This window comes from Cyprinodon variegatus, unplaced genomic scaffold (genome assembly GCF_000732505.1).
Source record: "Cyprinodon variegatus isolate N-32 unplaced genomic scaffold, C_variegatus-1.0 Scaffold169, whole genome shotgun sequence".
Taxonomy (NCBI): Eukaryota; Metazoa; Chordata; class Actinopteri; order Cyprinodontiformes; family Cyprinodontidae; genus Cyprinodon; species Cyprinodon variegatus.
Genome location: NW_015150622.1, coordinates 1,398,362 through 1,413,604, shown reverse-complemented (window position 1 = coordinate 1,413,604; position 15,243 = coordinate 1,398,362). Strand labels below are relative to the sequence as shown.

At 35.8% G+C, this 15,243-nt stretch overlaps 3 protein-coding genes across 3 annotated transcripts in view; 2 read left to right on the top strand and 1 right to left on the bottom strand.

The window, feature by feature from the left end:
* The window catches only part of LOC107086978 (serine-rich adhesin for platelets-like), a 2,903-nt gene extending 2,826 nt beyond the window's left edge, over positions 1 to 77 (top strand). Inside the window, exon 6 of the mRNA XM_015378295.1 lies at positions 6 to 77. Within this exon, the coding sequence (XP_015233781.1) occupies positions 6 to 77 (72 nt within the window). The remainder of the gene's footprint in view (positions 1 to 5) is intronic.
* On the top strand, positions 7 to 12,881 carry LOC107086976 (adhesion G-protein coupled receptor G2-like). The gene is made up of 26 exons (XM_015378294.1): positions 7 to 204; positions 331 to 355; positions 449 to 486; positions 570 to 700; positions 787 to 859; positions 1,216 to 1,274; positions 1,720 to 1,755; positions 1,860 to 1,927; positions 2,013 to 2,056; positions 2,149 to 2,191; positions 2,367 to 2,401; positions 5,015 to 5,139; positions 5,234 to 5,354; positions 5,463 to 5,953; positions 6,517 to 6,718; positions 6,957 to 7,113; positions 7,364 to 7,528; positions 7,681 to 7,803; positions 7,909 to 7,954; positions 8,050 to 8,153; positions 8,259 to 8,383; positions 8,599 to 8,970; positions 9,707 to 9,990; positions 10,075 to 10,176; positions 10,264 to 10,395; positions 11,816 to 12,881. Exons 1-26 carry the CDS (start codon positions 107 to 109, stop codon positions 11,917 to 11,919), a joined length of 3,303 nt encoding a protein of 1,100 aa, XP_015233780.1. The 5' UTR covers positions 7 to 106; the 3' UTR covers positions 11,920 to 12,881.
* Positions 12,882 to 13,672: 791 nt separating this feature from the next.
* Positions 13,673 to 15,243, bottom strand: part of sms (spermine synthase) — an 11,047-nt gene continuing 9,476 nt past the window's right edge. The window contains exons 8-9 of the mRNA XM_015378293.1: positions 15,046 to 15,161; positions 13,673 to 14,947 (exon numbers count right to left, since the gene is read on the bottom strand). Coding sequence (XP_015233779.1) covers positions 14,917 to 14,947; positions 15,046 to 15,161 — 147 coding nt within the window. The 3' untranslated portion in view covers positions 13,673 to 14,916. The remainder of the gene's footprint in view (positions 14,948 to 15,045; positions 15,162 to 15,243) is intronic.

Genomic DNA, 15,243 nt, shown 5'->3' with positions numbered 1-15,243 from the left:
TACAGCGTCACAGAGCAACAGTCCAACCACAGCTACAAGTTCAACATCAAAAAGCAACAATCCTACCACCAGTGTAACATCTACAACAATAACAAGCAACAGTCCAATGACTACCCAAACAACCAAGGGCAGAAACACAAATGAAACAAAGTTAAGGAGGAAACGTTTTGCGCGGCAGATCAACAGCAATTTACCACAAAGCAGGTATCCTACTTCATAATAAATCTGGAATATGGTCATTCTTCATTACAAGTGACAAATTATTCACGATTTATAATTCCTAAATTTGAAAGCTCTCTATATAATTTCATCCGTTTGTTTGATTTTCAGCAATGACTCATCTTTGCTTTTTCAAGTAAGTTGATAAGGGCGTGTAGCATAAGATTTTCTTTTTATTTCTTACTAATGAGAAATATTGTAAGACTCAGATTTGTTTATGTTTAAACAGGGAATGGAGATTTCCTGCACCTCAGACAGTAAAACAAAGTAAGTGGATAGAAACAGATACAGCTATTTGACAGCTGCATTTCTAAAGTTTTGTTCTTACTAAAACTGATTATATGTTTCAGTCAGACCAAGTGCACCGTCCTGCTTAAGCTGAGTAACAAGATACCATCATGCTGTATCCTTCAAACTCTCTGTGCGGCCAGTAAAAATTCCTCTGACATTCACGTGATGGGGCACAGGGTAGATGAACGGAGTGAGTATTTGATCTTTATTTTGTTTATCTTCATGCCAGTTTAAGATGCTCCTTATATGTTATAAACTCTTGGCATCTCTCAACAGTTCATATAGGATGCAATGAGAGCTCAGGGGAGCCAAACAGCTGCATTTATTCTGGTCCGCTGGGTGCATCATGGTAGGGGTTTTACCATTTGCTAAGCAGGTTTAGGACAGCAATGACACAGCAGAGATCAATGAATTGGAAAAATGGAAATGTATCATAAGTGACAGAAATAATTAAAAGACAACTGGGCTTTATATGCTCTCTTGTATGGATAACATGTTTTTTTTTTTTATACAGCTTTTATTTTATGCTGTTATTTGTATTCCTAAAAAAGACAGTCCAGCTCAGTTTTAAGGTCCTAATCCAATTTGTTTTTTTTTATATAGTTCAATAGTTTTTTTGCCCTGTTAATCTTGCAAATAGCTGGGATTATGCATATGAAGTTAAATTAACAAATGTAACATAAAATAATGTTTTTCTTTTTACAGTGAGGAGTCTGGGCCTAAATACGTCATTACTACAGGAAACTCAACAGTCTGCGGTACAGGTGTGCTCTAATGTTATTTTGTTTTAAACATACCTGGAAAATATCAGATTATATAAATATTTTCCTTACATGCTTATTTGTCCTGAACATTTTTTTTTTATGAAGAATTATTCTGTGTGAAAACAACCAAGATACATCACAATGCAGAAAAACAAATGTAGCCATATCATTTAACATTGTCGTTTTATTTGATAATGCACGACAACACATAAAAACATGAATTTCAGGAGCAAATAAAGGATATTATTGTTAACATTCAGCACATGGAGGCTGTGGGAAAGGTTAGGGGTGGGACAGTCTTTCATGTCCATTACAATTACGGGTGACGCCATGTGTTACAAGAGCAATTTGATATATAATTTTTAGTTTGACTAAACATAAAATATTAGCCCAGTGTGGACAATACTAATGTTTTTCTTGTTTTTATTTGTTATTTTATTTTCAGGAGAATGTAACTGCTCTTCACACTGCAACAGATCTGGTTAGCATTTTACAGACCAAACATACCCCTCCTTTGTTGTCAAAATAAATACAATATATAACAATTATTATCATATCATATTATTATATTATTTTTGTTCTCAGATGCATACTTCACTTTATCCATTTCACTACAAAATTCAACAATGAACTCTTCATTTGTAACATCTCTGGTAACGTCCTGTTAACACCTTTTTTAATAACAGCTCACTTTAAAAACTTGTTGCATCAGAGGGTGATATTAACTTATAATTACAGATTTCTAAGCTGGGACAAACAAGAAACTGCTCCATCGATATAAAGTGAGTTTTCTCATTTTGTTAAGAATTATAACAGAAAACAAGATTTACAAAGATAGTAAAAGTGAAATATAAATCATGTTCTTTTTATGCAGCGGTAAATGCCAATTATTGGCTACGATTGCATATCAATACAGGGTAAGACATTTTTAAACGTTACTTAAATGTATTTGTGTCAATGTAAGGTATCTAGAAATACAAAAGATAAGTCTTAAAAAGTTCTAGAGATAAAAGAGTCGATAAATCCTAACGAAAATATTACAAAAAATTGCTTGTTTTTATTTTTATTCATGCTCTTATTTTCAAATTTCAGAGCACCAGTGTGAACTGTGAAAGAACAGCAACAAAGTAAGTTATCAAACCACTGCAATTTATCACAGGAGTTTATAAAAGCGCATTTTATTTCAGTAATTCCAATCAAAATACTGTATAGATCAGGGGTCTTCAGCAGGGACCCCTAATTATATATATTGTATGAAATTGTGTTATATCAAACTGGTCCTATAGTCACTTTATTAGAGATGGTGTCATTAACGAACGTAATTTCTTCCTGGGATTATTGAAGTATTTCTGATTCTGATTCCTCGTTGATGGGACAGGTTTTGTGAATGAAACGGTTTCCAGCTTGAAAGAGTGTGTTGCTGAATGTTTGCATTGATGACTGAAAGACATCTTCTGCCTCCATTTATCTGTTTACTTCAGTGTGTTGAATTTGAGTTAATGCGTATTTAAAAACATTTCAATTAGTGGAAAAAAAATGCAGGGGGGAATATAAAAAAAAAAAGTCTAATCAACCAAAACTTTTGTGACCCCCATGCAGTACCTCCGTGGACCCCCTAGGGGTCGCGGACCCCCTGTTGAGGACCCCTGGTATAGATGAATTAGACACATACTGATATATCTGAGATTATTGTTTTTACTAATATTATCAAAACTTAGACCTAACTAGAACCAAACTAATCAGTTTCCAGAGATGGGTACTGAATAGTTACATTTGGGTACTAAATAGTTACATTTAATTGAGTTACCTTTCGAGAAATATGTACTTTAAAGAGTACTCTGCTCTGTACATTGTACTTGAGATTACAATGTGTTTTGTAAATTTACATGATGTTTTAAAACATTAAATCTGATTTTATGACCAGAGTAGCCAGAGTAGCCTTTTTCCAATTATTATTTTCCTCTTACTATTGAATAATGGCTACTTTTTACTTTACTTGAGTAAAAATATTAGGAATTAGTTCTAGTTTTACTTGAGAACAATTGTTGAGTGCTATACCCACCAATTTATACTTTACACAATCACAAGGAAAACTGCAGACCTACAGCAGACAGTTATTGATATATTTCATCTAAACATGGCTGTTCATAGTAAGTTCAGTGGAAGGAAAAACTGAGGTATAGAAAGTTGCTTAAAGCAATAACGATAAAAACTGAGAGGATTGTGAAGCTAAGACATTCTGGAGTTCAAATGACATTTTAACAGCAGCTGAAATCAGTCCCTTCAAAGGCCACCATACAGATGCATCAAGGACATGGGTTGCCTCTGACACTCCTGAACCAAAGACGAGGACAGAAGCACCATAGCTGGGCTGAGGAGAAAAAAATATTTTATTCAGTAGTCTAATATTTTTTGAAAGTAAAAGAAAAGAAAACTGGTCTGACCTAAACTCTGTGGATAAGATCCAAGAAAACCAAATTTGCTTTCAAAGCAACCAGGGCGTCCTTCACCTAATCCATAGGGTGAGGCAAGATTAGTCACACTGCTTTTCATACACCTTGAAATCCAAAGTGATTAACACTAAATCACAGGGAAAAACATTAAAATAACAAAAACCTGCATCCCTTTAAAACCATTGCATAGAAAGAAACAAATATTAAAACAGTATAATCCTAAATTCTACCCTTCAGCCAATCATCAGTGAATGGCCTAATAATCAGTTAGTCAGGCACCACAGTAAACAATAATGTTTTCAATACAGATTTTATAGCAACTAACAATTCCTGTACATCTTCTGGCTCCAGACTTGGGGAGCATAGAAAGGAGCTGCTGCCTCACCTTAATTTATATTCAATAAAATTGAGCATTATTGAAAGGTTAGCTTATTCCAGTAATTTTTTTTATCGGATAAAGTAAATCATATTGAATAACAACTAACAAACAGATTGTTGTTTTGAAGCCTTTATTTCTGCTATTTACAGGGATCTTAAATGCACTTATTTTCAAAAGACATTTTATTTTACAAATTAGCCTTATTGGAATATATATTTTGAATTATAAAGTCGGGAAAGACAACAGCGGTCTACTTGGTTCATGTTCCATAAGCACATTAGGAATGTATCTTGGACCTGTACCATTCATATGTTAAAAAAAACGTAAAAACATTTTAAAGACTAAAAAAGCAAAATAAGTGTCCAGGATACTAAAAACATGTTTTTCATGATCCAATGGCTTGCAGAAGGTCAGAGAAAACATCAGAACTTTTAAAGAGCTCCATTTGTTCGATTTGTTGGGTTTTTGTATTGCATAAAAAAACATCGAAATGATCACACCCACCAAAAATAACGTCATTGCTTTTTTGTCTTGTTTCTACAATAATTCCTTTATTCTTGCAATGTTTCAATGTAATGTTGGGCTGGTTCATTTAGTTCATTTAGACTTCATTTAGTTTAAAATCAATTTCATGCACGGTCTTTAGTCCTATTAAGTCCTGCTGGATTCTGATGTTATATGTTCATGTTGTTTGTATAAGTGAAATTAAGACATATTCAATCAGCTCTACTTGCACTACTTCTGTATTATTTTCCTATATTTTAATCACGTAAAACACTTTGCATTGTCTTTGTACTGAATTGTGCTATATAAATAAATTTGCCTTGTCTTGCCTTGCCTTGCCTTGACCTAGAATTATCTGTAAGCCTTTATGCTAATGTATCTTTATTTTCTTTTTTACGTTGAAGGGAAATCTGCCGAGTGATTTTAGGCTTTGCCCAAGAAGTCCCAATTTGTTCAGTGGCTGAAGCTGTTTGGGATGTTTTTCTACCTGAAGAAAAAATCCATTATGATGGACGAGTGAGGAGAGCAGGTGAGTGCCCGAACCAATTTAATGAAAGTTGATTCTATATCAAAATGTCTGTTAAGGCTCTGTGAGTTTCATTAACTCCTGTGTTATGTTGCAGCGATTTGTGGAAGTGAAGACATCAGTGCCAGCTCGCTGGACTACCAGTTCACTTATGTGGACAGGGACCTAGAGCGTGTAAACTTTTGCAGCAAAGCAGAGGGATCTAACCTCCTTAAATGGTTTGTATAAACTCAGTTTATAAATAGTCCTTGAGATATATTCACTTAGATTGAAACCGATGTACTTTGAAATAATACCTTTTTTTTTTACATCTTTCTTAATTGCAGCAAAACTGGAGAAAACTTGCTTGTGAATTTAAAGGAGAACTGTACTTTCAGCTTTATACGCACCACAAATGCTCCGAATGTGACAATTAATTCCAATGTGACTGACCTCAATGCAACAACAAGCCCAAATGTCACCATTAGCCAAAATGTGACTACCTTAAACACCACAGCTAGTCCAAATGTCACAATTAGCCAAAATGTGACTATCTTAAACACCACAACTAGTCCAAATGTCACAATTAGCCAAAATGTGACTACCTTAAACACCACAACTAGTCCAAATGTCACAATTAGCCAAAATGTGACTACCTTAAACACCACAACTAACCCAAATATGACAAATAGCATTAATGTGACAACAGTAAACCCTAGCAACCACACCTCAAGTCCAGGAAACAACACAACCACATCTGGAGGAAAACCGACATCGAACACAACGGATGTGTCAGTTACTGTGACTACCACCGGGAGTTCGGCTACAAATGGAGACGGTGCGTTTTCAAATTACTATTTTATCAAGTTTAGTTTATGCATTTTACATTACAGATATTTGAAACAGTATTCAATTTCCTTTTTTTCTTGCTGCATCTGCACTTTAAAAAATGCCTGTTTTGAAATGATTTGATAAAATAACCCTAAGTTGTCAAAACTGTTTAAGTAGGTTACATGAAAATCAAGGTTTAGAGCATTTCCTGGTGTGCAGCAATGCTTTGATAATGTCCAAATTTGGACTTTGATTCAACCAATCTACATATTTAAATATTTAAACTTCCCCTTAACCCTAATATAATATGTCATAGCTTTGGGATAAGTGTATTTTGTTACGTGTGTTTTTTTTTTAGTAAATGTCAAAAGGCAATACTGATAAAAGAAAAAAAAAAAATCACACAGCATAATGCTGCCACCAGTATGCTCCTCTGTGAGTAAACATGTGCTTTCAGCACCTATGTTGCCCTGAGTAATATTTAGGGTTGTGAGTTTATAATTAATATACTAAGCCTACTTGTATTGTTGAAGAGAGGATCATCTCTCTTGTATTTTGTTTTTTCTGCAGCTGAAAGTCAAGCCAAAGAACTGCTTGCACTGACTGAAGACGTTTCCAAACTAACCGCAGAGCAGATAGAGCAGTTGGTTTCACAGCTGGAGAAGCTTTTGTCGGGGCCGACTGTCAGCAAGGAACTGGGAGACACCTCCGTCAACATTGTCAGCAACCTGCTGGATGCTTCAGAAGAAAAGCTGTCAAGCTCCTCTGACAGGTTATATAAACTCAAACTCTACTATGAAAAGTATAAGCCATTAACCATAATGAAACTACTGAGTTTGAAGAAAGTTAGATAAAAATAATCAAAGTAAAATGCGGAATTATTTTGGTTATCCAAGCTGGTCTAAAACTTTCAGTTACTTTTTATAGATTTTGTGAACTAATGTATTTTTAAAATATCAAATAAGATTGATTATATGTATGACTCCAACTTCTTACTTTATTTTCCCCAGGATCATAGGGATTGTTGATACGGTGGGATTAAAGTTGGTGATTGAAGAAAGTACAGAGAGCCTGCTGTATCCCTCTCTAGCTGTCTCCGTGAAACCAACAGATGGCACCAACTTTCAAGAGACCATTTTTTCCATCACAGATCCCACTAATGTGCTGGTGAGACTGGGGTTTTCCTCAAGTAAAAGCATATCCCTTATTACTGAAAGTTTGACAACAAATACAGAACTCGGGTTCTGTGCTCTTTCACAAAATATTGAACTATATACTCTTCTTTCAATATTTTCATCAAAAGTTTAATTTATCAAGTGAAGTTAAAAGGAAGGGATTTAATCCTTTTTAAAGGGGAAAAAAGGTGTGTCTGGAAGAGCCCATTTGTCCATTCTGTATGTCACTCTGTATGCTGCAGGTTCGCGGTAATCCAAGGTTGAAAAGGAGCATGGCAAAAGACTCGTCCATCCCCCAGGGCTCCATTACTTTACCCCCTTCCCTAACTCAAAATCTAACCATCGAGGAACAACAGCTGATCTCCAGAGTCCAGTTCAATTTTTACCAGAAGAGCTCTGTCTTCCAGGTCTGTACATTCAATAAGCATTGTTGATACGAGAAAAAAATGAAGTGCAAAAAACATGATGTTGAAACATGATGAAAAATGTTTAAATAGAAAATGCACAATGATTTTCCTTACAAACCTTCAATATCTTTTATCCCTGCATTAAACCACAGGATGGCTCTTTAGGGAAAAAAAGACTTAACAGTGGAATCTTGGGAGCAAGTGTGGCCAACCTTTCAATCAAAGGACTGGAGGACAATGTTATAATTCGCCTGAGAAACATAGAACCTGTTCCGGTGGGTCTAATTCGCACAGGAAATTTTCAATATTTAGCACAGATCAGACCACATGAGATAAGGCATAAATAAACGCTGAATATTTGTTATTTTCCCAAACTGCAGGCTAATTTTGTGGCAGTATGTGTTTTCTGGGACTTTGCATTTAACGGTAAGTTTTAAAATAAAAACACGTGAATTTTATCTAAAGTAAAGAAATAAAGACATAAATAACGTTTTTTTCTTAAACTGCTGTGTTTCCTGCAGATGGTTTGGGTGGCTGGAACTCAGACGGCTGCTTTGTCCAAAAGTCCACAGACAATGAGACAGTTTGTGGCTGCAGCCATTTAACCAGCTTTGCAATCTTGCTTGTAAGAGCCCTCTCAGCTGTTCCAGCACTTGTTCCCCCCCTTTTTCATGTCTATTTGGCATTAAGGTCATTCTAACTTCTTTAATTTGGTTTGTCTTTCTTTAAGGACCTCTCCAGAGAGACTCTAACCAGCCGTCTTCAGGCCACCATCCTCACCTTCATCACTTATATAGGTTGTGGACTTTCTGCCATCTTCCTGTCCATCACTCTTCTCACTTACTTGTCATTTGGGTGAGTTGAATAAACATTTTTTATAAAGATCAAAGAGGGTAAATTCATATGTAGAACATTTTTCATATTATTATTTGTAAAAGCAGTCAGTGAAGTCCCTTCAACTGCACGATATGTGCTCGTTAATGTTTAACTTTCATATAAAATCTAAGTACACTGAAAATATCAAAGTATGACTATTTTCAGGGTGTGTCTAAATCCTTTCACCCCAACAGAAAGCTGCGTAAAGACATCCCATCCAAAATTCTGATCCAGCTTTGCCTGGCCCTTCTGCTGCTCAACCTGGTTTTCCTGGTGGACGCTTGGCTGGCACTCTATCCTGAAGCCGTTGGCCTCTGCATTTCCACCGCCTGGTTCCTTCACTACTTCCTACTGGTTTCCTTCACCTGGATGGGGCTGGAGGGCGTCCACATGTACTACGCCCTCGTTAAAGTCTTCAACGACAACATATCCCACTATATGCTGAAGTTCTCACTGGTGGGCTGGGGAGTCCCTATGATAGTGGTCATTATTGTGATCGCTATTGACAAAAACAACTACGGCCTCGTGTCTTATGGAAAGTTTTCCGACGGCACGAGTGATGACTTGTAAGTTCAGTAAGCTTGAATTAACTCACAATAAGAAACACTAGGAAAGAAACAGCAACATCAAGAGATTTAATTTTTGTGAAACACAAAGCAAAATTAATTAGTGAAGAATTTTGGGCCACTCTACTTAACTATGTTTCCTTAATTCTCTAAGCTTGAGAGTCAGTTTGGCTAAAGTCTGGACTACAGAGAACGTTACATCAGGGTTGTTTTCTGATTCAGCTTTTCACATTTACTTTGAAATAAAGTAAAATTCATGATCGCCTATAATGATTTGGCAAAGTATTCATGGTTTTCCTGGATATTATGTTAGTCTTTTTTATTTTAAGAGAAAATGATTTATTTAGAGTAAATTCTTTTGCAGAGTGATAATAAAGATCCTGATTTTTGTTTGAATTTGCAAGATATCGACTGATGTCTTACACATTACTTATAATTCTTACAGGAATAATAGACTGATAACTACTAATGTCATTCTTTATTTCATATTGTTGTTGCTGTTGTCTTTCCTTCTTGGCATTGAGTTCAAAACGTGTATGCTTCAGACAAGCAAATTGACAAAACACTAGCTCTTAAAGTGTCAGTCATATTTGATAAATTTGGCTTAATATGTTATGTATCTGTAATCTTTAGATTTAAGTAATATTAGAAGCTCATGAAGACCTATTTCCAGTGATTGAACTTGTTAAATAATCTAATATAAATATATTTACTCTTCCTCCTTGTTGTCTTGCAGCTGCTGGATAAGAAACGACATTGCCTTCTACGTGGCGGTTGTGGCCTACTTTTGCGTGATTTTCCTCTTCAATTTCATCATGTTCATTGTGGTCTTAGTCCAGCTGCACCGGATAAAAAAGCAGAACCCTCATAATAACAAGCATCGCAGCACATTACAAGATGTACGCAGTGTGTTAGGGATCACCATACTCCTAGGCCTCACTTGGGGATTTGCCTTTTTTGCCTGGGGGCCTGTTAATCTGGCCTTTATGTACCTTTTTGCCATCTTCAACTCCCTACAAGGTGAGTTGTTGAAATTTCCAGTTTGCCCATTCACTTAATCAACTGTGCTGTCCCCTAAAGTTTTTTTTTATTTTTTTTTTGTAGGTTTCTTTATATTTGTGTTCCACTGCTTGGTGAAGGAAACCGTCCGGAGGCAGTGGAGGACCTACCTGTGCTGCGGCAAAATGAGACTCTCGGAAAATTCAGGTAAGTCTGTATCTATGCCTTCCTTCTGTTTTGATTTTTTTTTCTCCCTCAATTCATTTCAAACACTTTTTTCCATACTTTATTCAGAGTGGAGTCGCACTGCAACACAGAAAAATACCAAGAAGTCTCCACTGACTTCCTTTACGTCCTCACAAAGCAGCCGACCATCCAGCACCTCTTTTCTGCCCCGCACGCCTTCATTGCAGATGAATGGCATCGGTAAGTGATAACACCGTCACGCCTTGTTACAAAAAATTATGGTTGACCTGTAACCTGTGGCGTGCACAAGGATTTTTTGGAGGCAGGGGCTCACTTATTCTGAGCTATCAGCAATCCAGTGAATAAATAGAGATCAGTGGTCCCTCCCTCTAACCCTGTTCTGCATTCATTGAGAGAGCACAGATCTACACCAAGCTAAACAATTAGCCTCATATAGTCAAAACTGTCACATGATCTGGATCAGTACTAAATTTTAATGAGTTGTGACTTGACAGGAGGCACAGCTCTGGTTTAGAAAATACTTTAAATCCATTAATGTTTTCAATTGATCCTAATAATCAACAACATTCCCTTTTATTGTGGTTTTGTCTTCAGTTAAATACCTCTAGACTTTTTGAGTCCAATGCTGAGGCTGTCAATACTCACTGATGCCTCCCTCTGGTGTTATAGATTCTTTAAAAAAAGATTATGTGTATCATCACCAAAATTGCATGGATTGTTCCTTGGCATGAGGGACACTTTCATTTGTACGGGAACAAGTACTAAGCAGCGCCATTTTCAGATTGTGTTGCTTTGGTATGAACTCTGAGGACCAGGGAAGTAGAGATTAGACAGATTCACCTGATGCTTATTGTGATGATGATGTAAGGAGAAAGTTAGATTGTGACAGGAGCAGAAAGAAGGGATAGAGTTAGGTGATGTAGGACTACTTCGTTTTAGCAGGTAGGTTGGATGGCTGTAGCAGGTACCTGGGTCTGGATGTGGATGGTTGAAACAGGAAACTGGGCCTGATGGTGTTGATTACTTTAATTTCAATATTCAGTTGGGGGAAAAAAAGGTAACATTCAGCATAATTAGTACCATGGTAACACTTTTTCCTCAATTATTAGAACCACTACCAGTAACTATTTGTTAATCTTCTGTCTGGCCTCTGATCCATTTTCATGTTGGCGACCGGGTTCAGGATTTTGATTAAGATATATTTTATACCATCTATGATGCCATTAACTCTACCAGGGTCCCTAGGGTCTTGGGAGGGCAAAAAGAGCCCACAGCCTCATAGATCCAACACTATACCTCGCATCGCATTACACATGAGGTGCTGTTTTACGAATTAAATATTTTGATTCATGAAGCACCACCTGAAGCAAGAAAAAATACATTTACACCTAAATGTTTTTTCTGGGCTGATAAACATTTAAATCAGATTGTTAATTTGAACACAACGTAATATATTATATAAAGTAAGGAATCTGCAAGCAGTTGCGGGTGGCCGTGTACCACAGAGAATATTTACCTCCATCTGTTTCCGTCCTCTGTCCTATCAAATTGTGCATGGCGCAGGCTTGGTTCAAAAGCTATGGTTTATTTATATTAATTATATTTATATTCAATATATTGTTGTTTTGGTACATTGCAGGAAATCCGCTAGAAGACAGAATAATCACAGCTGATGAAGAACCGAGGACGGATGTGGTTCTCAACGAGATAAACAGTCAACTCAGGAACCGACGAGGGTCCTGACCTAGAAAGAGAAGCCTGTCTTCTTATTTGTGTATATAATGTAAAATACAAGAGAATATTATTTATGTACGTCATTCTCCATGGCACCTGTATCATTTATAATTGATTTCTGAGAAGTTCTAAGTCTTAAGTTGATATTTGTTTTTATGACGCCTTTTATATATATATATATAAAAAAAGTTATTTATTTACTTTTAGACAAATTCAGTTACATTTTTGAACAATTTAATGATCTAATGCACTTTATCCAAACAGCTGAAATGACAAAATAAAGTTCACATTTGAGCTGCACATCCTTCTACTTTGCTGTAACTCAGGTGTTTATGATTTTTCTAAGTTTCAAACATAATAGCAAGCATTAAGGTTGAGATGTGCCTTGATAGAATAAAATAGCCAGTTTGTAAATGCAGAAACTTGTTCAGCTACAAGAAAGGCACCAAGTCTGCAGAATTGTACTATATTAAACGGTTGAAGTGAACATGACAAAGGTTACAATATTTAACAAAAAAAAAACTGATACATAAAAGCAGGTCTTTCACGTTTGTCTAATTTGACTTGGAAAGCTTTTATGCAAAAGGATGAAGTAAGACTTCACTCTTTGCTAATGAAATAATTTTTAAAAAGCAGAATTTGCTTCCCTAAGCATCTGGCAGAATATGTTTAATGTTGCAGAACATTTTGTAAGACCTATTTTAAACTATCTAGAGAAGGGATCTGCAAACTTTACAGTACAAAGAGCCATTTTTGACTTCAGTCAAACAGAAGCTTCTCCAAGCTGCAAACTGTGACAAAGTTTGCAGGTACCCACCCCAGGTAAAGGTTTTTTGAAAATGTCAATTTTTTCCACTCTTAAAAAGCAAATATGCCTTTGTTTTAATATGTGAATTTATAAATAAAAAATAATATATATTTATTAAATATCCGCTTAAGGAAATATGTAGATTTTAAACAACCACTGTGCCATTTAAAATTTTAGGTTTTAAAAATGTAGGAAAAAAAAAAAATCAGAACAAATGAGTAGCTAATATTTTTGGAAGATTTGGCTAAATAATTAAAACATTTATAACTTTTTACCTCAGAAAAATATAAATGTTATACTAAATGTTTTTTGGGAAATTCAATGCAATTAGTTATGGGAGGAAATGCTAAAACATAAATATTCATTAGTATCTAAATAAATAAATACAATTTTTAGCCGAAGTGAAAAAAAAAAAATCCAGTTGAGTGTCTAAAGATCGACGCCCCCTAATCTCTCCTCAGGCTGACCTTACAAAACAAATGTATGCAAACATAAACGTACCAAAAAAAGAAAACATTTTCCAGACTATAAGCTGCGTTTTTCCCACATTCTGAACTATGCAACTTATAAGAACGTGCGGCTTTTCTGTGGCTTTTCCTAACCACCAGAGGGGGAAGTCAAAGTTGAAAATGAATGAATAAGGGGCTAATTTTCATTTAGCACAGGAACATGCTATCAATAGGCATGACTCCCCCTAGTGGTTTGGTGGGTGACAGTTCAGTAGATATCAGCGGCTTATAGCCCGGTGCGGCTTATGAATGTATGTTTCCAGTTTTTCAAGAAAAATTTTATGAGCATGGCTTATAGTGAGGTGCACTCTTTAGTCCGGAAAATACAGAATATATATATTTTTGTCTTTTAAAGGCGTTTCTCTATTTAATTAAAAGGAACATCAAACCTTAACCTTTTGGTGTTGTTTTTCTGTAAACCTGAAAATGCTCTAATAAAGAAACCTTTTCCCCAAAAACTCTTTAATCGTAGATGGTCAAACAAATGAACATAACAGCATTTGGTGAGTCTATAATGAATAAATAAAAACACCCACAGGGTCCATCTAATGTGCTGTACTTATATAATATATATATGCTACATTCATCGTCCTCAGCATGCACCTAGTATAATTATTGTATCAGGAGACCTCAAAGGTGCTAATAAAACATAACATAAAAAAACAGCACAAGCACAAAGATGGCAGCAATGAGGAATCGTTCCCTTTAAAAAAAAAATAAAACACACCCAGAATACAACAATTAAGACTTAAAGGGGATGAAACGCACTGCCTTGATACAGGCAGAATTGCATCACATTTCAGTGGCAAAAACAAGCAAAATAAAGCTTAATAGCAACTCACAACAGGTTCACAACTCAAGGTCTAAGATAATAGATCACACGTGTATGGTGGGTTAAATTACCACGTCAGTGTATCAGGACAGTGTTTAAATGGAAAGGTTTCTTCAGAATCCATGCAAAAAAAAGTAAATCTAAGAACATAGAAAAAGTCCAACCCAAAATGTTTCAGCGAACATTGATAAACAATTAAAATCTAGAGGATTAAATGAAGATAAAAATATTCATGTGTACCTTGAGGTGAGATCAGACTGAACTTAAATGAACCTTTTCCTTTTCTTTTTTAACCCCACATTAAGCGGCTCAAAATAGGTTGGAGTGTTTAACCAAAACAAACAGAAGTAGATGCAGATATTTGCTGCACTGAACACTGGGATCTATAGATTCCTCTTGGGAGTTACATCACCACGATGGTCCAACGTGAGGAACCGAGGATGCACTAAGTTGAGGCTTTAAAATCAAACATTCCTTCAGGTTTAGAAAACAGTAAATTAAAGTTTACACTGCATTACACCTTTCATTTGAAAGAATATATTACATTCTATAAATCTGAATAGTCAGCATTTTGAACCTTAGGAAGAACATGGAAGTCAGATCTGTTCACAGCTCATCACTCAGGTTACAGTCTCACAGCATGTGCCAGTTTAAAAAATTATATACTTTTTATATGCAAGTTGATTGTAAAAGTAGCAAGGCTCAGTAACAATTAACATTTTAACCTTTTGTGTCCTTTTCTTTTAACATGACGTTCAGTCTGACCACACCTTCAAGGCTATGGGAAAAAACAAAGAAGCATTCACACATTCACATTCCAGCTGCTGGGAATTATAGCAGGAATAAAAAGGAGGTTGTCACTTCTTCCATGCGGTGTAAAAAACCCATCTGAGAAAACAGTTAAGGAACGAAGACATGTTTTTAACCTTACCATCCGTAAATGTGTCGATCTGTACGTCACTGCTTTAAAAACAAGAGAAGGATACTGCTCCAAATAGGAGGGCACACACACCACCTCTTTTCGGAAGTCTATCGGACATGAAAGCTTCCCCAGCTGCTCTTCATATAGACTCAGTGCCTCTTTCAGATTCACACTGTTACCCTGGAAGAATTAAAGGGGGAAAAGGAAACAGATTACGGGATCCTTCAAAGTAGACATAGCTTCTTTTCTAATATTGTTCAAC